Raw genomic sequence first — 25,116 nt, forward strand, 5'->3', positions numbered from 1 at the left:
CGCAGTCACGCAGTGCCGACCTTGGCGCGCTGGTGGAAGGAAATTTCTGGGAGCAGCACCTCCACTAATTTTAAGTACGAGCAGCCACTGATACAGACAAACACACACACACACACACCTCATCAACTATGGCAGATGCTGGTTTGAAGATATCTTGTACTGCCATTTTCTTCACCTGAGATGTGATGTTTGTTGTTGAAGATGAATCGGCAGACGGAGGATGATTGTGTGTATTTCTTTTCACAAAGGTCTTATTTCTTTGTGTGACCGTTGCTTTGCAGGGATTGTCCTTGGGCCGGACGGTACATTGCCAATATGTTACATTTGGCCTTCCTAGTTTGATGTTATAAGTGTATCCAAGATCATCAATAAGCTTGATTTGACCTCTTTTGGTGCCACCCTCAAATAGCTGAAACGAGGGCAACACAGGAGGGTTAACTTGTGCCTCACTTTGCAGGGGTGGGTCATCAAGTGATGTTTCAAGTTCCAGTGAAGAAATACCTTGTTCTTCATTCAAATTGTCTTGCAGATGTACACCAAATGAAGATTCTACTTCAGTTGAAATGTCTTGAGATGTAGCTTCTTCCTTAGTGCACAAAGTACAAGTCCAGTCAATTGTATTGTCAGACCTCACGGCTGCCCAATAATCTCCTCTTGATATACCGGTATCACATTTTCTGTGTTGCCACCTGCAGCAGAACTCGCACTGTAGCCCTTCCTGTCTTGGCCCTACAGGAAAACCACACGAAATACAGAGTTCTGGACAGACTGCCATCATGTCAGGAACTGAATGCATACGATGGCTTTCTGTAATGACGAGACCTACTTTCACGGTCCATTTTTATAATTCGATTAAACTATTTAACTGGTTAACCATTTAACTATAAGAAGCACTCATTCAATCCGTTCTCTCTCTCTCTCTCTCTCTCTCTCTCTCTCTCTCTCTCTCTCTCTCTCTCTCTCTCTCTCTCTCTCTCTCTCTCTCTCTCTCTCTCTCTCTCTCTCTCTCTCTCTCTCTCTCTCTCTCTCTCTCTCTTATCTATTGTGGGAAAACTGATTCTAGCGAGTGTAGGCGAACTGACTCCTCACTGTGGGCGAACTGACTCCTTGGTGTGGGCGAACTGACTCCTCAGTGTGGGCGAACTGACTTTGGGCGAAACGACTTTTTGATGTGGGCGAACTGGTCGTGTGGGCGAAATGACCGGATACCCATGCGTGGGGATGACTACAAACTCATTTGTGAAGATGATGTGATCAAGAGACCAAGGAATTGCCATGCCCTCGCTCCAGTGGAATGTAATCCGGAGGTGTTAGAGGCACTTAGAAGTGATGCCAAGAAGACTGATTTCCGTTTGAAGGAAGTCAACAAGGACATTTTGAGGGCAGCAACTATTATCACGAAGTCACTTTTAGCGCTAGATAAAGTTGTTCAAGATGAGGGTCATCCAGTGGTAGCCCATGAAGTGGGCATGATTAACGGAGCATTGGCCTTGTTAGGCAATGCTAATTACAAGAACAACTTGGCAAGGTGCTCTGCCATGAAGCAGGAGATCAACCAAAAATATGCACATCTTTGCTCAGACATGGTGCCAGTTACTCGTTTCCTGTTTGGAGATGATGTTTCACATTCTGCAAGACAAATTGAAGAATCCGAAAAATTGAAAAACAAGATCACAACAAAGAAACCCCCCTCTACATGGAGATTCACCGGAGGAAGAACAAGAGGTTACTGTGGTTCGACTTCACACAGGGGCTTCTCCAGGTTCCAGCCTTATGGACAGCAGAGGCTCGGGTATCGGGGTGCTCAACGGCAATCCACCACTCACCATGACACTGTTTCAAAAAACGCCAAGAGCCGGGGCCAACACAGGCCCCAGCAACAGTAGAGGCAAGTAAGGTTTTTGAGGCTGGCAGACTTCACTATTTTATAGATGAATGGCGTAAATTTACCAGGGACCCAGTCATTTTGGACATTGTTGAAGGTTGTCACCTGGATATTAAGGTGGATGACATTTGCCATTTGTTTTCAGGAGAGTTAGAGTATGTTTTCAATAAGAAAGAGAAAGGTATAATTTCTGAGGAAATTAACAAACTTTTAGAACTTAAGGTCATTAAAGTTACACAAAGAAAGAAGGACCAAATTGTTTCTCCCATTTTCTTGAGGAAAAAGAAGAATGGTGAATACAGAATGGTGCTCAATTTGGAAAAATTAAATAAACACATACCCTACAAACATTTTAAAATGGAAAATTTTGAACAAGCCATCAGGCTGATTAATGAAGGTGATTTTTTAGCTTCAGTAGATCTGAGGCATGCCTACTATTCAGTTAAGATTGCGGAAGAGCAACAACGTTTTTTATGTTTTACATGGCAAGGAAATATTTATCAGTTTACATGCCTACCTAATGGTATCTCTGAAGGTCCTGGGATTTTCACCAAGTTGATGAAGCCTGTTTTTGCAGCTTTGAGGGAGAAGGGATTTACTATTACTAGTTTCATTGACGATTCCCTTATTTGTAACAGTTCCCTGCCAGGATGTCGCACAATCATTAAGGACACTATTGACACCCTAAGACAATTAGGTTTCAGTATTAACGAAGACAAGTCTGTTTTGGTCCCCACAAAGCATATTGAATATTTGGGTAACATTATTGACACGGAAACTATGAACATTTCATTACCAGCACGCAGAGTGGATAAAATAGTAAAAAGTTGCAAGGAACTTATGTGTAAGAGTAAGGAAAAAATCCGAGAAGTGGCCAGGGTCAATGGCCTTCTGGTGGCTGCTATCCCAGCAGTTGAGTTGGGAAAACTTCACTACAGGAAGTTGGAGGCAGCTAAAATTGCAGTGTTGCATAAAGTGAATGGAGATTTTGACCATCACTGATGACATGAAATTGGACCTAAGCTGGTGGTTAAACAATGTATCAGCACAATATAGAAAGATATTCAGGGCAGGTACTGAAATTAACCTGTACACTGACGCTTCCAACATAGGTTGGGGAGGCCACCTGAACCATCAGACTACGAGTGGAAGTTGGTCATTAGTTGAGAAATTACTACACATCAATGCTCTAGAGCTTAAAGCTATCTTGTTTGCCCTTTAAGCATTCAGTCATGAACTCAGTGGGAAACATGTTAAGGTATTTTGTGACAATACTACTGCCATGACCTACGTTAATGAAATGGGTGGTATGAAATCACAAATTTGTAACAATATATCCACTTTGATTTGGGACCGGTGTGTAGAGAATAATGCATGGGTCACGTGTTCGCACATTCCGGGCAGAGACAACGTTATGGCAGACAGTGCCTCTCGCAAAATTAATGATAGGCACGAATGGAAACTCAACGAGCACATTTTCCGAGATCTTTGTGACATTTTTGGTACCCCTTCCATTGACTTGTTTGCATCCAGACTTAATAAGCAAGTTTCGTTATTTTGTTCATGGAAACCAGATCCAGAAGCACATTGTTTTGATGCTTTCTCTTTAAATTGGGTACAGTTTGAACTTTTTTACATTTTCCCCCCATTCTCTCTAATTGCTAGGAGTCTTCAAAAGATACGTGCAGAACAAGCAAGGGGGTGGATGGTTGTGCCATTGTGGACGTTTCAACCCTGGATGGGAATGCTGCTCGGGATGCTAGTCGATTACCCCAAGCTAATCACGAGCAGGAAGAATGTGCTGACGCACCCATCTCTACCAGGTTCGCACCCTGTCATGAAACACACAAGACTCATGGCATGCTTACTGTCAGGGAGACCTCACGAGAACAAGGTGTTTCTGCAGCAGGCACGGACATCATACTTGCCTCCTGGAAACCAAGCACTGCAAAACAGTACCAACCACATGTCAGAAGGTGGAAGCAGTTTTGCGCTAGATGGGACACCAATTTACTTAATCCCAATGCATCCAACATCATTAACTTTCTGACCGAAACATTTAATAGGAATGTGGGATATGACAGCATTAACACAGCAAGGGGTGCCCTTTCATCACTGGGCATTGTAATTGATGGATGCAGAGCGGGGAACCACCCGCTAGTTAACAGATTTATGAAAGGGGTCTTCAACCTAAGAACACCCACACCCAGGTATACTGAAACATGGGATGTTCAACCAGTTTTACAGAAACTAAGATCAATGTATCCGTTACAGGACTTGCCATTAAAGGACCTAACTCTAAAACTCGTCATGTTGATGTCACTCACTCTAGCAGCCAGAGCACAAACTTTACATTTATTAGTGCTTCATGGCATGAACATAGGCAATGACTATATTTCCATTCAGTTGGGTGGTAATATCAAACAATGTAGACCTAACTTTAATATTAAAAGGGTGAAATTTCAGGCTTATTCTAAGGATGACAGCTTATGTGTATGTAAAACTTTGTTAGAATACATGGTAAGGACCCAAGATCTAAGGCAAGGTGACAAACACAAGGATGCAAAATTGTTTATTAGCTTTAGCAAACCGCTGCAGCTGTTTCCAAAGACACTATTGCGCGTTGGATAAAATCAGTGCTTTGTATGTCTGGTGTAGACACAACTAAATTCAAGGCAGGCAGTGTAAGGCCGGCTGCGGCATCGAAGGCCAAGGCTTTGGCGGTGCCAGTGACATGTATCATGCAAAAGGCTGGGTGGTCAAGGGAGACCACATTCGCAAAATATTATGATAAGCACATTGCAACAAATTCAGATCTATTTCAGGATGCAGTACTAGGATAAACTGGAACCTATGGAATGCATAACATGCTTCCATTTCATTTTTCATATGTTAACATAGGTCAAAATTGTTCTGTAAACTACACTGTTAAGTTTGTATTCATACAAGTTACATGGATATCATGTACATGTTTATGTAATTAAGTTGTCAGTTGATTAAACTTATGTTCAATGAAGGGATTGATTGTGTTTTAATGTTCCAAATTCTATACACTATCAGAGTCCGACACCCCCATGGCTTCAAAGCCTCATGGGAAAGCTCCACTCCGCAGAGGGTGATTTGGTGATGTAAAATTAATAAAGTACACGAGACTTACCTCTGGTCAGTTGAAGTGTGCTTGTAATTTTACGAGACAAATCACCTCTGCTGGAGGGGAGCTTTCACATCCCCACCGCGCCCTCCCATTTCTAAGACATTACAATAATGCAAAGTATTTCTAGTTTTATTTCATGTGGGTGATCGTATACTTCAAAGTCTGACAGCGTGACGTGGCAAAGCATATCTCGTGTGAAAGCTCCCCTCCAGCAGAGGTGATTTGTCTCGTGAAATTACAAGCACACTTCAACTGACCAGAGGTAAGTCTCGTGTACTTTATTAATTTATAATGAAGGGTGCCAGTACGACCCTTGGAACTATGGACCAGTTTCTCTGACAAGTGTGGTAGCGAAAATTTGCGAAAAACTAATTAAAGCTAAGTAGATGAATTACCTGGAGTAACAGATTAACGGACAAGCATTTTGGCTTCCATGGAGGAAGATCTTGTTTGAGAAATTTGATGCGTTTTACTCACAAGTGACAGACACAGTACAGGAAAGGGACAATTGGGCAGATGGAATTTATTCTGATCTATGGAAAGTATTCAATAAGGTGCCACATAAGAGACTTTTGGAAGATGGAAAACATCAGTGGACTGAGAGGAGGGCTTTTGAGGTGGATGAAGGATTTTTTGGAGAACAGGGAAATGAGGACGGTAATCAGAGACATAAGAAGGAAAGTGATCAATGGAGTTCCACAAGGGTTAGTGCTGGCTCCAGTCATGTTTGCAATTTACATTAACGATATGATGGAGGGAGTAAACAATTATATGAGTTTGTTGCTGTTGATGCCAAGTTACTTAAGAAGGTTAGAAGTGAAAAAGATTGTCAAGCACTGCAACAGGACCTGGACAGGATATGGGAGTGGAGTCATGGACGGGAAATGGAATTTAACACCAGAAAGTGCAATGTGCTGGGTTTTGGAAAGAATAAAAAGAAAACTTCAGTTAACTATCAATGGGAAAGGAAAGCATTAAGAAAATGTCAATGGAAAATGATCTGGGAGTAACTGTATCGGATAATTTGTTATCAGGGAAACACATAAACAGAATTGAAGATGAGACATACAACCTGATGAAAAACATAAAAGTGACACTTCAATATTTAGATGAGAAAATAATGAAGAAATTGATTGTGACAGTGGTGCGCCCAAGGGTGGAATACGTAGCGATAGTGGTTGCAGGGTACAAAGTTGAACATAAGAAAATTAGAGACAATTCAGCGGGCAGCAATAAATTTTATTTGAGACACTCAAATGATATACAGTTTACAGACAACAATGTAAATTAACAGAGAGGGGCATGATGAGCAATAATAATAATAATAATAATAATAATGATAATAATAATAATAATAATGATAATAATTATAGTAATAATAATAATAATAATAATAATAATAATAATAATAATAATAACAATAATAATATGTAATAGCAATAAATATTAACAATAATAACTATGAGGGCAGGTGACTTTATAGTTGTCCTGACTTTTGCCCTAACCTCTCAACATTTTGGCATTTAAACGTCACAACTCTGCCACCACTAGAATCAACGGAATGTCTTTTGTTATAACCCCTAAAGGGTGGGGGTGTATGGTGAAATCAGTTTTCTCAGTACGGCAATGTTCTGACATTTTCCCGAAAATTGCTCAGTTTCTATTATAAATCGATGACCCTGAAGGGTGGTAGGATACATCCTCAAGGGCCTCAGCATCACTTCCACCATTACCGTGAAAAGGTTAATCTAAAGAATGGCCACCAATGCTAGGTTGAACTATAACGGGGCTCAGCCTTCATGCGAGTCAAGGGTTTGGAGTCACTGGCCGTTGAATCTCGGGCACGGAATCAGACAAGGAAGAACCAAAAAACACTGCTCCTGCCATTGTTACGGTTATGGGAATACTGAACATGGTGCGTATGAGTTGTTTGGCAGGTGAGGAGTCATGCTGACCTATAAATCCCCGTGCAAACTTCAAAGTTATAGTGGAAAAAGGCAGGGCGGGAAATCCAATCACCTGCCCTTTCCGTGGGAATGGAATAACCCATCACCAGCCCTTTAGGGGTTAATATGACTAGTATACAACAAAGTGAAATTAATTAATATATTTTATCACCTTCCTATTCTGTTTTAAATTCTGGATAGACTATAAAAGTCAAATTTTTGGAATGATTTTTTAAGATCCCAGGTATGGGGTTGACATTTACACGAAAGCTACTTTTCTAGGGGTTTCTACTACTACTACTACTACTACTATACTATAGTACTACCACCTCTAAATGAGGGCCAGGGTGCAGTTGAGGTGGGGCAACAGTTGTCTCCAGCGTTGCCATGTCTCCGGAGAACTCAACACGTGACTCATGTCAGGCTGGGTCAGTGGGAGTGCTGCTGCTTGTGAAAGGTTTATCATTAAGAAAATATATTTCTACTTGCGGTATATTCCTTCAAACTATCTTATGAAAGTTAAATAAAAGTAATAACATTGTTTTAGCACCACCGTAAAATACGTATGCCATGTTTCTTTATTGCCTTAAAAATAGCACACGTATAACTATTTACTTTTCTTCGACATGTCATAATATTTACGTTAAACTTGTACTGGTGTGTGTTTTATCATTTGTGATGCCTTTTACATATATAACAAAAGTTATGTATAGCAAGTTTGGGAGACCTGGCAAGGCTGGTCACAGGCCCCACCCTGCCCTGACCCCACCACAGCCCTCAGTTAAGGATGGCACTACTACTACTACTACTACTACAACTATTACTACTACTACTATTGCAACTCATACTTCTTATTTGCCTTCAAAGGGGAATTCAACTTTTACATGAATACTTACATAGTTGTGATCTTACAATCTTTCAGCATTTAAATGCTATACATAGAAATCTATTTAAATAACAGCAGAGCCTTAAGATTAACTAGCAAACATTACCATAGCAATAATACTAGATGTCATAGAAGGGAATCACCAAGTCAAGGCCATAGGCAGTTTCGGGCATGCCATTTTTCTTTATTTCTAATAGGCTCGCACAGATATTTCCAGTATATGTATGTTACTCCTGCAGCACCTAACTAACTAAATTCAACTCAATGTAAAAGTTTAACATCTATAATACTTCTAATTGGTTGGTGACTGTGTGTAAGGATACGGTATGCAGACTGAACATGTTTTGGCACGACAATAAAAACGGGTGGTTTTGCCAGATAGACCACCAATTCTAATGTTTCACCCCAGACTTGGACATAAAATAACATCTGTCTGAAAAAATTGCCGTGAGCTGCCCAGTGTAAAACCACCTTTAGGTTGTTGGTATTCTATTTTAATAGACTGTTTTATAGTGGTGATGAAGTGTCTCCCATTTTCTCTTTAATTTTTTCAAGCCTTAACCCTTTCATTGCTAAGCGCTCGCAACGAGACTATCCCCTCAGGCGTGCTCGGGCACCCCAGCAGGGGAAGGGGATCTCTTTTAACCGCTATATCTCAAAAACTATTCATCAAAGCTACAAAACAAAAACACCATTGGAAAGAGGAGGCCAAGATCTATAAGATTTGGTTATGTAGGCCTCTCCTGCAAACGTACAGGCATGTTCAGGGGGTGTTTTTTGCTGTGAGTGCGACTGGTGTTCACAACGAGCTTTTAGCACCACCAGCAAGTGACACTAGTGCTCGCTCTTTTAACCTCTGTATCAAAACTATTCATCACAGCAAAAAAACAAAAACACCATTGGAAAGAGGAGGCCAAGATCTATACGATTCGGTAATGTAAGCCTCTCCTGCGAAAGTACAGGCATGTTCAGGGGGTGTTGCCTGTGAAGACGTACATTTATACGTGCACGACGGTCAGCCGTAAGGCAACTACTGTAGATCTCTTGATGATTGGGTGCTGGCAGGGCAGTATTGCCAACTGCAAAATTTACAACTATTTTGGTCAAAATATCAGTCATGTGATAGGTGAACCTATGCAAAAATGTCGCTATATTGGACAACAACATCCACCAGTTGCTCATCTGTAGATTATCCGTGCTGGGTTGACATGATTTTCCACCAAATTTAGTGGAGAACCCACTCAAATGGCAATCCTGTGTTGTGAGAAATATTGCTGGAACACTCTCATACGCGGGAGATTTGAGTGCGGCTGGAGCTCGCAGCGAGCGTTTAGCACCACCAGCAAATACGTCTAACGCTCGCTGCAAGCGTTTAGCCATGAAAGGGTTAAATGTAACATATGACCGTGAATGACTTACTGATCCATGTCTCTTTCCACAAAACTTTGGTAATGAATATATTAAAGGGATAGTAAAAACTAACAAAACCACAAAGAGTTAAGGAGCTGGTAGAACAAGCCACATGCTTGTATAATTAATATATAATATACAAATTTATATTTTACAATAACCAGTATTAATCAACAACATAACAAAACAACATTATTCAAGGACATGTATAGCACATATTGGTAGGTTTCAAGTTATAAACATGTACAGGGTAAAATTGTCATTTATACATGTCCATGAACATCCTCATTTTTTGCAGATCCATGGAGATCCTGGAAGCTGGAACCATGTACCCTCAGATAAGGCAAGCAGACTATATCTCTCTGGACTCCAATTTACTAATAACTAAAAGCTTATGTATCAGTAGACAAACATTACTGAAGCAACAAGGCACTTGTCAAAATACCCTTGGTCCCCTGACTGAACTTTATGAACCTTTTTTGTGTAATTATGATCCTGCAATCCTCCTTAACCACATTTAAACACTATGTATACCAGTAGTTGTCAACAATTTTTCTTGGGATTACCAATCCATTCAACTCAATATAAAAATACTACAGTAAACTCTCGCTTTGATGAACAAATTGAGAAGACGGGGGTGGTTATATCTAAAATCCGTTAAATCTGGGGGATCCAAACTTTGGTCATTATACGAACTGAAAGTTTGTAATTTCTGACCACTTCCATATGCAATGGGGCCCTGTGTCTAGTGATAAGTAGATACTGAAAAAATGTTGCTAGGTCTGAAATGGCTAGTTTGGGGGTAAACTTTGTATAAAAACAAAAAATAGATTGTAACTTTCATTCGAGTTGACTTTTTTTATTTTGCTTTATATCACCTGTTTCTCACTACTGAATTTACATTTGTATATAAACATAACTACTATAGTTGGTTCACGCGAGTCTGAAGTCTGCATTATTGCGCAATGGCAACCTGCTGCCACACGGCGTGTCCTGTTTCATGGATACTGTAGGTTAGGATAAGCATAGTTAACAGTACTCAGTGTCAATATATGCAGCAATAACAAATACTGTCAATTATAGTCGATTTTGAGTAAAAAAAAATATTAGTAATGTAGCAAACAGCTGTTTTATTAATATAAAGCCTGCTAATTATCTCGGTGGTGAACAGCTTAAAGGTTGTTTAATAACCATAATCAGCGATCTTGTAAATCAACAAAACAGCTATTTGTGATGTTACTAATATTTTTTTAACTCATAATCGACTATTATTATAATTGACAGTATTTGTTATTGCTGCCTGCATATTATTGACATTGATGACTGTTTACTATGCGTAGGCTAGCATACAGTATCCACAAAATCGGACACGCCGTGTGGCTGCAGGTTGCCGTTGCGCGATAATGCACACTTCAGACTCGGATGAACCGACTATAGTAGGCAAAGACAACAAAAAAATGCCATTTAATACTTTGAATGTGCTCTCTATTGAATAAAGAACTTAGGAATTGGGAGTGTGTCATCTCACTCAAGAGCCTGCCCCGCTGCCACCACCGTCGCTGCCCTCCTGCGCAACCAGATGCACAGCAGCCTCAGCAACTCGCTCCTTTCATATTACAGCAGTTCATGATGACTAAACCCAGTAAGTCCTCAGGGTTGACAGGAATGAGCAGAGCTACAGGGGCAACATCACACACCTGCAGTCAGTTGACCCATGGGTGACGGGATGAACCAAATGGAACAGTGGATCAGCTGAGCACAACAAATTGGCATCCCACACAAAAGCTCCTTTACAACATTCCCTCATCAGTTCTTAAAGGTGACCCTTTGCCAGAACAGCAATCATAGTTGAATGCAACATTCATAGAGGGTAAGAAGATGAAGAAAAGGTGACACTGACCACACTTATGGCAACGTCTTGTTTACATTCACTGTCTTGCCTGACTTGGCAGACTCTGCGGCACTTTGGCAAGCCTTGTTAACTCTACAGTCAAACCCCAGTTTACGAGTGCCTTAGTTTATGAACGTTTTGATTTACGAGCAAAAAATCTTCACAAAAAATGCCTTGGTTTACGAGTGGTGACTTGGTATACGAGCATCCTGCTTGTTCCTTTTTTTTATCGCCAACCCCCGGGTGGGGACATGGGCTATAAGGAGGCCGTCATGGTCTAGCACGTATGTCCTCGAAGTGACAGCTCATGAAGGGGAGGGGATGATGCCAATAGACTGACTCTATCGGCTTATGTCAGCCAAGCCAACCAAGTTGGTCTTTCGACAAGGACTGGCGTGTCTCTTTGTACAAATGGAAGACGTTAGCGTGAGTTCCCTTTTTTCACTGTAAGACGAGTGCTCAGAGCAGAAAATAATGGGAAGAGTCTCAGTTAGGGCTTCTACCTTGATCTAAAATAAATAAGGAATGCAACATTCCATCCTCCAATACAAAATGAATCCATATTTTAGGGACCGGATGGCAACCCTAAAATTTCTCTGGCCTGCCATGACTGACAGCCGCTGCCCGCTGCTGGTGAAGGAAAGAGGAAGGGGCGAGAGACGTTACAATGTGTATTTTATACGTATTTCCGGATGACCTTTGAGAAACATAATTTTAAAGACTGGTTTTGTGGTTCACCAAAAAATGTGTTCACTACATTTTTAAAACACTGAATTTTATCTGTTTAACCATTCAGTCAGGCAAATACGGAACAAATGGCGTTATATACATATTTTAAGGAAAGGGTGGCAAGTTTGCAACCCTAAGGCGTCATCTGGCGATATATGGCCTTCTTGAACGACACCCCATTCTTGAGACTGTTTTTAACCTCCCTCCCATAATCCACCAGAGCACTCTATCTTGTCCATATGATTGGATGAACGAACACTATTTCTCATTTTGTCACTCATCAAAGACAACATGCGTTAATTTAGTCACAGTTAAGGGATCAACAGTTCATTAGGAATATTTCAGTAGCTACTTAGTGTCACTGCATGCGACGTTGTTTCTTAAAATGTCTTTTTTTCTCTACAAAATATTGACAAATGGCATTGTTTCACTTGTTTCTAATGATGATGATGATGATGTTTTCATACTGGGAAGTTGTTACTTGTCCTACAGTGATGCTTTAAAATGGTCTGTAGTGCAACAGCACCACAACCGTAACTTTGTGAACACTCTGTCCACCCACACCTGGCAGGATTACCCATAGGAAGCTCAGGAATGGTCATCGCCATAAACCTATGGAGGTGTTGCCAGCAAAACATTGGCTGTACCCCCGTAGAGTGGAGTTTTTAGAGAAAATTTGAGAGAGGAGTTCAGCCTTAGAGATAGATGAGACAGCGGTGTTGCCGTCAGGACTAAGGAGAGGAGGGAAAGATGAAGAGGTGAAGTTGGAGATGTTTTAGGCTAGATGCCAGAAGTCCCGGGAAGAATTAGAAAAAGCAAGAGTTTGGCATTTTCTATTAATAAAGGAATTTTTGGTAAGTCAGTGAAGAGATTTTGCATGATTTCCGGCAGAAATGTAAAGATCATGGTTAGCAGGAGTGCGAAGGCTCTGGTACCTTTTGTGAGCTGTCTCTCTATCTTCGACAGCACGAGAACAAGCATGATTAAACCAAGGCTTTTTAACATGAGTAGAAAAAGTATGTGGAATGAATGCCTCCATTCCAATGCAAAATAATTTTGAATGGTGAAGAAATGGAGGAGGTTAATGATTTTAAGTACCTTGGATCAGTTATGTGTAAGCATGGTGGTATGGAGGGAGAGATAAGAGAAAGGGCATTGCAAGGAAGAAGGGTGGTAGGGTCTTTGGGACGAATCATGAATGGCAGAAGTGTGAGCATGGAGGTAAGTAAAAAGGGATTTGAGAAATACTGTAATAGTACCAACCCTCACATATGCAAGTGAAACGTGGGCCTGGAATGAAAGTCAGAGGTCTAGAGTGCAGGCAGTGGAAATGAGTTATTTGAGGAGTGCTTGTGGTGTGAGTAAAATGGATGGAATGAGTAATGAAAGTGTGTACAAGCATTTTGGAATGTGTCACAGGGGTGAAGGGAAGAAGTGAAGCGACAGGCTTTAAAGTGGTTTGGCCCCATGGAGCGAATGGAGGAGAGTGAGATGACCAGAAGGGTGTGTGTGAGTGAGATAGAGGGAGGGAATGCTAGAGGACGACCTCCAGTGAAATGGAGAGATTGGGTGCAGGAGTACGTTAGGGAGAGGGGGGAAAGATCTTTGAGAAACTTTGAGCAGGCAAGGAGGGAGTGTCTGGATAGAGAAAGTTGGAAACTCTTCTGCCGTGGCCATCCCCTGGTGGGGGCTCCTAGGAGCAGGCATCCATGAAATGATGATGATGAAGATTGACAGGTAAACATTATTAAAGCAACAAGGCACTTACCAGAATACCATTGGCTCCCTGACTGGATTCTTTATGTAACTGTGACACTGCAATCCTCCACCACTTCAATTTATAAATGCTATGTACAGGAATCTATATAAATGGCTACAGAATCTAAGAATTGGCAGACAAACATTACATAGCCAACAAGGTCCTTATTCTTAGCCTCCTCCTGTCCTATGATACATATCCATACTCTGTTGAGGAAGTGTATGTGTTTGTTTTTTCATCAGAGATGCTACTAGTACACTGAGGACCTGTTTAATGGCACTGATTCTGGCACCAACATCTAAGTAACAGTACCACCAGGTACTCCCATTGGCCATCAAAGATGAAATTTGGGAACTGTCATTCCATGTTTTTGTGAGCATCCTGCTGTGTGCTACCTTCTCTTCAGAATAGTTTGCTTTGCTAACAGTTTTACATATTTGTTTTTGATCTGGCGTACATCAACAGCCAGGATTATTAAATTGATTGATATTATATATGTTGTAGTTTTCTTGATTTGGTTTCAGTAACAGATATATGTACAGTAAAGTCTTGCACTTGGTGTGTCTGGGTTTGGCGAATTCCCATTTGGCAACTCAAATCAATCACTACCCTAATTCTCATTGGTGGCCATATTCTTCCCTTTGATGACCCCCCCACCCCCCAAGCAAACACTAAGTTGCATTTGGCAACAAGAGTCTTGCCCTATGCAGATTTATCCCCTAGGAAATACTTGTTAATTGTTATTGCTGTACGTATTTCCTTTCCCAGAGACTGGTAATGGTATTGACAGTTCCAATGTTTTTCAATTCCAATATTTGTGATACTGAAATGGTACCTACCAAGTATACTACTTTCTAACACCGTCCACCCTACACTCACACTGTGTTGAGCAAGGCATGCGAGTCAGCCACACCCCCACAAATGTACATACACACACATGCACACAAAGAACTACACATGCACACAAACATATACAGTGTCAGTTTTAGGGCCGCTTTCACAGTTGTTTTGTTTGTTTTGATCATTACCAGGCGACGATCGCCACTTTAGAATTTCCACTTAAAACTGTCTGATGGGGTAGTGGCGGCTGCGGGGTTAGCCTAGCCCCGCACCTTACCACACACTCTCAACACCTCTCGCTTCCTCTGCAGCCGCCACTGCCCCATAAGTCAGTTTCACGTGGAAAACTATAGCGTCGATCGGCGCCATTGGTAACGATCAAAACAAACAAAACTACTGTGAAAGCGGCCCTTAGTCTACTTTTGGGTCACTAAATGGTAAGATGATTTAGGGCCCATCCTGTGTTTACATAGGGTACTTAACCTTGAAACATGAAGATTATTTTCTTATTATAAACATTTTGGGGCACAAACAGAAAGGATCCTCAAATGATTACATGTAGCACTTGTACCTAAAACTGCCTCTCCCCACACACATACACACACTGCTGTGCCTACTCCACACTCTGGATCCGTTGTCGCAGCACACTGTCCCCCTCATCACACGTGCTAGGTGCTGAAACTGCCTCACCTTCTTCCCTTACCACTCCTGCAAGGCAAACAGAATAATTATGGTATGTATACATGCTTACTTTTTATTACTATTATCAAACACAGTGCAACAAGTATGGCCTCAACAATTAGTATGGTTTCGGAGTCCTCGCCGGAGGGGGGACCACAAAAATCCCCCAGAGAGGACTCCCCTTTTGGCTTACAACCTGAGAGGTGTCATGATAACTCCTCTAACCTCATTTTTATCAACTTCTGCAACATTCGCAGTCTTCGTTCTAATTTCCCTTCTGTGGAACACCATCCACTAAACCTCACTTTCTCTTCCTCACCGAAACACAGGTTTCTGAGGCTACTGACAGCAATCTCTACTCTGTTCCCTCCTACTATTTCTATCCTAAATTTCAATCCAAAGCTGGATGCTGTATCTACATGCGCAACGACCTTGACTCCTATGAATTTTCCACATTTGGCTGAGACTTAATTGTCACTCTATTAGTAAATATGTCTGTGCTGTTTATCTCTCACCTAACTCTACCAACTATGTAAAATTCTTTGACTATTTGAACCCTAAAGTAGAGTAGTTCTTGATTCACTCTCCTTTCCCAGGAATATCCATTCTAGGAGATTTCAATGTTCACCATCAGCTTTGGCTTTCATCTTCTTTCACTGACCAGCCTGGTGAAAAAGCCTACAAATTTGCTCTCCTCTGGCCTCAATGGCTTATGGACCTGATGAAATGCCTCCTATTTTCCATAAAAACTGTGCTTCTGTGCTGACACCCTGCCTGGTCAAATTCTTTCACCTCTGCCTTTAAACATCTACCTTTCTTTCCTGCTGGAAGTATGCCTACATACAGCCTGTGTTTAAGAAGGGTGACCTTTCCAATCCCTCAAACTACCATCCTACAGCTTTATTTCCTGTCTTTCTAAAGTTTTTAATCTATCCTTAACCGAAAGGTTCATAAGCTAATATTTTGAAAGCATTCAACAAGGTCTGACACAAGTCTTTGCTTTCTAAACTTCCCTCTTACGGTTTCTATCCCTCTCTCAGTACTTTCATCTCCAGTTTCCTTTCCGGCCATTCTATCTCTGCTGTGGTAGATGGTCACTGTTCTACCCCTAAACCTATCAATTGTGGTGCTCCACAGGACTCTGTCCTATCTCCCACTCTCTGTTGTTCACTGATGATCTTTCAATAACAATCTGTCCTATCTACTCCTTTGCTTATGACTCTACAGTACCCTCTTGAGTTTTGCGCTCGCTTCGTTCCGAAGGTATAGCGTTAAACTCGAGGATCGTGGAACTCGAGGTATTGAAAACACTGAAAAAGTGCTTATTTGTTCTAACCAATGGATTTTTTTTTTAATTTAAAATTTTTTAATTTTTTATTTTATTTTATTTTTTTACATATGGCCTATGGTGCCGGTAGACTATCCATCTGGACCTAATGGTCAGCCCCGAGCCCGTCGTGGCGCAGGCACCTGTTTATGGTGGCGCTATTATAATTGGCTCATGCTGCCCCCCGGAGCTCACTTTTTTTCCTCCTTTACTCCCTTGTTATCTCAAAATACGTACTTTGGAAGAAGGGAGAAAACAGGAAGAGAGAACGGGTTATTTTAAAGCCACAGATGAAGCCTTACGATTGGCTGAGCTCTGAAAACACGCTTGTGATTCGCTGGGAGTCTGATGACGTCATCGCCGGCGCTCACCCAGTCAGTGGCCTCACTGCCTTGAGGCGGTGTCACACTCGCCGTTTTCCTCTAACCGTTGTGGCTACTGGCAACGCCCGCACGCCCATCCGGGAGCGAGTTGTCGGTTGTCCGTAAGCTGGTATCACACTGGGCCTTATTCTTCCCACCGTGTTGGCGGCAGCTTGGGCAACCGGCAAGTTTTCCAGGTGTGCGTCACAAACATAAGGGGAAATTAGAGGGGAAGGGGGGGGCAGAAGGGAGAGTCAGGTCAAGTCATGACACAGGCACACACATAGAAAGGGAAATGAGAAGGGTGAGGGGAGGGAGAGGCAGAAAGGAGTCAGGTCATGTCTTGACCTAAGTCACGTCATATCCTGACCAAAGCCCTGGTCTGATATTCCTTTCTGCCCCTCCCTCCCCACACCATTCTCAACCCCCTTCTGTGTGTGTGTGTATTTACCTAGTTGTATTTACCTAGTTGTAATTTTACAGGGCCTGGGCTTACGCTCGTGTGGTCCCGTCTCCGTATCTATAATTATCCAACTTTTCCTTGAAGCTTTGCATACTCTTCGCCAATACTATTTCTTCACTTAGTCTGTTCCAAACCTCTATATTTTTTTGTGGGAAGCTATATTTCTTTATGTCTCTTGAGCATCTTCCCTTCCTCAACTTTTTTCTATGTCCTCTAGTATTCCTGCTGGAAGGTTCCTCTCTTAGTAGCAATTTCTTCTTATCTACTTCTACCATTTTACTCAATAGCCTATATATTTGTATTAGGTCTCCTCTTTCTCTTCTTTGTTCTTGTGTTGGTAAGTCCATTTGTGTGTGTGTGTGTGTGTAATAATAATAATAATAATAATAATAATAATAATAATAATAATAATAATAATAGGTTTATTAATGTAAGGCAGCCGTTAGGCTGAAAATATACAAATTAAAAATACAAGAAACTAATAGTAAATAGGCTACACTAGAGGGAGGGAGAGGGTGGGGGGTGGTTTGGGAGAGCTAAAAACAGAGACATAAGGGAAAGGGAGGGTGGTGTGAAGGGGGCACTTAGAAGGGTAGCGGCGAGGTGCTAATCTCCACCGCGGCCCTTTGGGTATGACTGTCACTGGGCATTGTTTATCATCCGCACCATCGCGGGCACTGCGCTACATTTGTAAGGGTCGGTTCGCGGCGCTCTGAAGGGGTTGAGTTTGTTGTGGTGTCTGGTGAAGCGGGAGGGAGGAGGCGCGTCGGGTGGCAGGAGGTGGCGGTGGCGAGGATGATGAAGCAGGGAGATTCCGAATTTTCTGAGTGAGTGTGTGTGTGTGTGTGTGTGTGTGTGTGTGTGTGTGACAAGTCAGGACATGACCTGACCTGAGTCATGTCATGTTTTGACCAAAGCCCTGATCTGACTCTCCTTTCTACCCCATCCTTCTCATTTCACCTTCTGTGTGTGTGTGACAGGTGTGGACATGACCTGACCTAAGTCAGGTAATGTCCTGACCAAAGCCCTGACTTGACTCCTTTCTGACCCTACCTCCCCACACCCTTCTCCTTTCTCCTTATTTTCGTCCTCTCTATCTCACCTTTCACGAGAGGGGCATATAACACGAGTGAAGCTACACACCTCCTCTTGAGTCGCAGGCTCGCGTGGTATTGAGCGTGGTATTGAGGGCTTGAGGCTGTACCAAGTTAAACCAAACGCAACAGGGAGGAGGCGGCGGAAAGTTCAAACGCGGTTAACGTGTTAACAAGTCTCTCTCTCTCTCTCTCTCTCTCTCTCTCTCTCTCTCTCTCTCTCTCTTGCCATAGCCACAATGTTTGGAGGAAAACATCCAGTGTGATACTACCTTTTACGGTAGCGTGCGTGACGCCGATGGTAAGTAGACGTGACCTGTACATGTCAAAGCAGCGCGAAACTCGGGGTGATAATGCGCGAAAGTCGGGATGGTAAGAATTTAGGACTAACTGCGAAACTTGAGGATCGCGAAACTCAGATAGCGTGAAACTCGAGAGGGTACTGTACTCTACATTATTCAACATGATTTAACAGAAGACCCTCCCCACAGGAATTATGTGATTCCAGGTTGGAGGCTGCAGAATGCTTGACCTCATCTCTTACTTTTACTTCATATTGGGGCAAAAGGAACCTGGTGTCCTTTATAGGGATGTACCGATACCAAAATTTTGACCGATACCGATACTTGTGCACTTATTTTTTTTTTTACACAACAATTGCAGCAGCAAAGGGGTAAAATCAAATGTTAAGAAAGAAAAAAGACCCACTACTCGTTCCACCATAGAAGGGAAGAAAAAAAAAAGAAAAAAAGTAATCAGTGCTGGCCTGAAAAAAGGTCTCCATTGTCATGAATTTCTTTTTATCAAGTTTGTTATTAATAAATTTAGGTCCCTTAAAGACAAGGGTTAAAAAAATCAAATGAAAAAAAATGGTAATATAAAGTATGTAGTACTATTTATTTGATTATACGTGGAGTATGGATGTTTGCCAAAAGCAAATACTGTAATTTCTATAGTTATGATAATATAACTTCCAAAAAGCAAAATTCGTTTGCTCAGTGTTGAAATCAATCTGTTCACTGAACACAGCCAAAGGGCGCTGGCTAAATTCTGACAGGTTAACAGATGCGTAGAAAGGGTAGCTCGGAAGACGGAGAAGAATGTGAATGGTAGTGTATCAGACCAGCATTTGCGTCACCCACACACTACATGCTCAGCAGCTATGAGAAAATTTTTTTAAATTGAATAATCAAATTATTTTACATCTCCATTGAATTATTGTACAAATTCCGGGATTTTCATATTATCGTACAGGCATTATTGTACTACATCGTAGAAACGGTTGGATTTCCATATTTGTACGAGAATTATTGTATGACTGACAATGCTAATGAGGCGAGTGGAGGGGCTCCGCCAATCCTGCGCCGAAGCTACCTTGAAAGCTACTAAACCTGTATTGAGCGTGTCTGCAGTACCAAAGGCTATGCTGTATATTAAGTATTATATACTTTTATTCAAAGTAATATGAATTTAATCGTTCAAAGTGATGAAAATTAAATCGTGGGAAATTCCAAATTCTGTAGTATCATGATACTAGATAGTTACACTTTTTGAATATTTTTTCAGCAATTTAGAAAATCCAATTTCTGTTCAACAAAATTATTTGCAACGAGTGCTGCGACGTACAAAACTCCTTCAGGTATCGGTAGTATCGACAGAAAATCAGCTGATACTGATACCGATACTCTTAAAATGTGCCGATACCACCATTACTGATACATCGGTACATCCCTAGTCCTTTAATGCCTCAAAACTCAATATCTCCACCTATCAACTTGACACAATCTTCCAAACAGGCTGGCTGAGTCGACAGAGTAACAGCACAGCGTTCAGGAGGACGCGAGTTCAATCCCCGCCCAGTGCCACCAAGCTGGGATTTTTCAGCCGCCGCTGAGTGGCTTAAAACTACCCACATGCTGTCCAGAAGACCACCTATCAACCCGGACTCTAGATTCTAGGATTAAAGATGAGCTCCGGGAGGGCAGCATGAGCCACTGCAAGATGGCGCCACTATAAACACTTGCCTGCGCCAGAACGGGCTGGGCCGACCATCAGGCCCCACCGGGAAGAAGCCTTGGGCCGACCATCAGGCCTCACCGGGGAGAAGCCTACCGGCGCTATAGGCCGCAACATAAAAAAAAAAATAAATAAATAAATAAATAAATAAACATCCTCGTTCTATCCTTATCCCCTTGACTGCGGATTTCTTACAAGAAGACATCACCAAGATACAGAAATGGAACAAAAAGTGGCTGCTACAATTTAATGAAGAGAAGTGTGAAGTCATGCACCTTGGGAGGGGATATCCAGCATACCAGTACCATATGGGAAACACTCCACTATCCACCACAGAGGCAGAAAAAGACCTGGGAGTATAGTTACCAAGCTACCAGTGAAAGCCAAATCCGTGCCAATCGCAGCGGACAGGTTAACTCAAAATCTTAACTGGAAACTTCACATCTCTTGTTCAGCTTCCTCAAAATTGGGCATTCTGTATCGTCTCTGCCAGTTTTTCTCCCCTGCCCAGATGCTGTCCATATACAGGGGCTTGTCTGTCCTTGTATGGAGTATACATCTCATGTGTTTGGGGGCTCCACACATACAGCCCTACTAGACGGAGTGGAGTCAAAGGCTTTTCATCTCATCAACTTTCCTCCTCTTACTAGCAGTTTTCTACCTCTAAAATTATGCCGTAATGTTGCATCTCTTTCTATTTTCGATCGGTATTTTCATGCTGACTGCTCTTTCGAACTTGCTAACTGCATGCCTCCCCCTCCTCCCACGGCCCCGCTGAACTCGACATTCTACTCTAGCTCATTCCTATACTGTCCAAATCCCTAATGCAACAGTTACCAGCATCTTCATTCTTTGATCCCCTTCACTAGTAAACTCTGGAACAGCCTACCTTTATCTGTATTTCCTCTTTCCTACAAGTTGACCTCTTTCAAGAGGAGAGTATCAAGACACCTCTCCAAATTGACCTCTCCTTTGCCACTCTACTTTTATCTTTTAGAAGCAGCATTTAGTGGCCTTTTCTCTACACTTTTTTATGCCCTAGAGCCATCCTGGCGGAAGCATTTGAATACTTGTTGAAGATGTTCCTAATGTTCTTTCTCCGAGGAGCTGGCAACAAGGCAGTCTTCAAAGTGGGAAAAAACGAATGGTAGCCCCCGCAGTACTGTGTCGATGAAGCGCCGGAATGTTTGACTTGTATTTCTGAGCTCAAAGGTAAGTCTTAAGAACTCAAATAATCCGAAAGGTGTGATGACTGCAGCCTTGCAAACTTCGACAGAATTAACCAGAATCTGATTGCAGGCCTGTAGAAGGTTGGTCTTCGAGAAGATGGTAACACCAGTCAAACCCACGGTGATGTTGTGAATATTAGGCAAGGGGTAGCGATCAAGAACTGTCATCACACTGAGGGCCTAGTAATTGCTGCAGGGACACCAGATTTCTGGCTTTTTCTTGAGTACCATGTGCAGTGCTGACAACCATGAACTTTTTGAAGGGTGGATTATACCCAGGCTAAGCATCTGTTTCAACTCATCCTTGGTGATGCACAGCCTGTCTGGTGCCAGATGGCAAAAACGAGAGATGACTGCCAGTTCCCTCATTTCGATGTGATGGACGATATTGTGCTTGAGTGGAAGTGGCAAGTCATTATTGTGGACCAGTGACGAAAACTTTTCTCACAGCTTGAGAAAGGGAGACATGTTGTTCTGTGGCAAGGCCCAGAGAAGCAATGGTGGTCTGCTGGCTGATGACACAGCACCAAGTAGTAGAGTCACAAACTCAGCCATGTTGTAGGTCAATCCAGTAGTTATAATGCTGAAGAAAATCCATGCTGATGATACCTAATGTCGGTCCTCACAAAACGCCACACATTTGGTTGACCAAGGCCAATGGTGAGTTTAACAGACTTGCTGCTGTATGTTTTCATCTAAGTACCATTCATGGACACCAGACTGGGGAGGCGGTGGCTGAGTGGTTAGAGTGCAGAACCCCCATTCACTGCGTTCTGGACGACGCAGATTCGAATCCGCTGCTACCACCTGGGATTTTTCAGTCACCACTGAATGGCCTAAGACTACCCACATGCTGTCCTGAAGACCACCTATCAACTTGGACTCTAGAGGAAACCGTCCAAGTGAATTAAGAATGAGCTCCGGGGGGGCAGCATGAGCCAAGAATAGATGGCGCCATTATAAACACATGCCTGCACCATGATGCACAGGGGCCGACCACCAGTCCCCTGAAGAAAGCCTACCGGTGCTATAGGCTAAAACACACACACACACACACACACACACAGAGAAATTAAATTAGAACCATTGGTAAAGGAGGATGAGGCAGACTTCCATGGGACAGACCCAGATGAAGATATGAAATTAGAACCTTTGCTGGAGCAGGTTTATGCTAACCTCATTCAGAGAACCAGGTGATTAAATGAGAACCTTGGCCAGAGATGGATGAAGTGCACTAACAGCAGACAGAACCAGGTATGGAGAACAATTTAGAACCTTTGCAGGGGTAGCATGGAGTACACTGACATCAGACAACAAACCAGGCAGAGATATCATATTATAAAGTTTCTAGGAACAGGATTTGAGTACATTAACATCATACAGAAAACTTAATGAAGAAATGAAATTAGAACCTTTGCCAGAGCAGGATGGAATACAATCACATCAGATAAAGAATCATTTGGAGGTGAGCTCAGATCTTTTTGCATGGGTAAGATGAAGTCCAAGAACATCATACAGGCGGAGAGATAAAATTATAACTTTTGCAGGGACATATAAAGAACCAGGACCAATAAAAAAATAGAACCCCTGTCCAAACAGTAGTCTACTGATGGTTGATGATAATGACAGGAACAGAGTGGTTAAGGATATCGAGAAAGGGGAAGCTGTGAAAGAGGGATGGAGAGAATATTTAAAAACTTAATGAATTTTGAAGATGGGGGTCCAGCGGATGTAACAGCAGTAATTATGAGTGGAGGTAGATGAGGAGTATATAAAGAAGAAAGTATAACATATTAAGAAGTAAATCAAACAATAAAAAAAAAAAAAAAAAAAAATGGAAAGGCAGAGGGAACTAATGGAATTACAGCAGAAATGTTGAAGTGTGGAGGAGATGTAGTTACTAAATGGATGGTCAAGATATGTGAAGTGGCATGGGAGGGGGGGGGTGCCAGCTGACTGGACAAAAGCCATCATTGTCCCAGTTTACAAAGGGAAGGGCAGGAGAGGGGAGTGTGGGAGCTATAGAGGTATAAGTCTGCTGAGAATACCCAGAAAGGTATATGGAAAAGTCATAATAGAGGGTGTACAAAGACTTACAATAGAGAAAATCAGTGAAGAACAAGGAGGCTTCAGGAAGGGAGGGGGATGTGTGGATCAGGTATTTTCCTTCAGGATAGTAGTAGAAAAAATATTAGCAAAAGGAAAAAACTATACGCTGCCTTCATGGATCTAGAAAAAGCTTATGACAGAGTCGATTGGCTGGCATTGTGGGACATTTTAATGATATATGATGTGGGAGGAAAACTGCTTAATGCAATAAAGTCTTTCTATGAGGATGCATCCGCATGTGTCAAAATTAGTGGAGAAACAAGTGAACATTTTGAGATAAAAGTGGGCTTGAGGCAGGGGTGTGTCCATGGTTGTTCAATATTTATATGGATGGTGTTATGAGAGAAATAAAGGGCAAAGTTGGGGAAGTTGGGGTAAAAATGTATGCTGAGGGGAGGAAGTGGGTGCTGAATTCAATCTTATTTGTTTATGAAACCTTGCTCATTACAGAAAATGAAAGTAACTCACAAAACTTGGTCAGTGTTTTTGATAGTGTATGTAAAAGGAGAAAGCTGAAAGTAAATGTCTACAGGAGTAAAGTGATGGTTTGTGAGTGGAGTAGAGGTGAGGTTGTGGATTTTGTATGCCCATATAGAGAGGGAAGTGAATGGGATAAAGAATGCAAAATAATTTTGAATGGTGAAGAAATGGAGGACATTAGTGAGTTTAAGTACCTTGGATCAGTTATGTGTAAGCATGGTGGTACGGTGGGAGAGGCAAGAGAAAGGGCATTGCAAGGAAGAAAGGTGGTAGGGTCTTTGGGACGTATCATGAATGGCAGAAGTGTGAGCATGGAGGTAAAGAGGGATTTGAGAAATACAGTAATAGTACCAACCCTCACATATGAAAGTGAAACATGGGCCTGGAATGAAAGTCAGAGGTCTAGAGTGCAGGCAGTGGAAATGAGTTATTTGAGGAGTGCTTGTGGTGTGAGTAGAATGGATGGAATGAGTAATGAAAATGTGTATGAGCGTTTTGGAATGTGTCACGTGGGTGAAGAGAAGAAGTGTGGAGTGGTGCAAGAAGTGAAGCGACAGACCTTAAAGTGGTTTGGCCACATGGAGCGAATGGAGGAGAGCAGAGCTGGGCACTTCCGATCATCAGTCCGATTGTCCGATCTGATCGGAACAGCAACTGGCGATCGGAATGCAAAGATTGGATCATCTTTGTAAAAGGTAATCGGACTGTGGAGATCAGAACTTCACAAACTAACTTCCGATCTCCGATCACAGAAAAGAAAGTGGTCAATGTTGTCATGGCAACAAATGACTGCAGACTTCTTACAATTATTTTTAGACATGTTGCTAAATAGTTACTTTAATAAGCGTCTTTATT

The 25,116-nt window shown here is 42.0% G+C and overlaps 1 protein-coding gene across 7 annotated transcripts in view; it reads right to left on the bottom strand.

The window, feature by feature from the left end:
* Nucleotides 1-10,341: 10,341 nt before the first annotated feature.
* Nucleotides 10,342-25,116, bottom strand: part of LOC127006081 (seipin-like) — a 165,374-nt gene continuing 150,599 nt past the window's right edge. For all 7 annotated transcript variants that reach the window (XM_050875582.1, XM_050875586.1, XM_050875585.1 and 4 more), the window contains one exon: nucleotides 10,342-15,208. In XM_050875582.1, coding sequence (XP_050731539.1) covers nucleotides 15,114-15,208 — 95 coding nt within the window. In that variant the 3' untranslated portion in view covers nucleotides 10,342-15,113. The remainder of the gene's footprint in view (nucleotides 15,209-25,116) is intronic.

This window comes from Eriocheir sinensis, chromosome 32, assembly GCF_024679095.1.
Source record: "Eriocheir sinensis breed Jianghai 21 chromosome 32, ASM2467909v1, whole genome shotgun sequence".
Lineage (NCBI taxonomy): Eukaryota > Metazoa > Arthropoda > Malacostraca > Decapoda > Varunidae > Eriocheir > Eriocheir sinensis.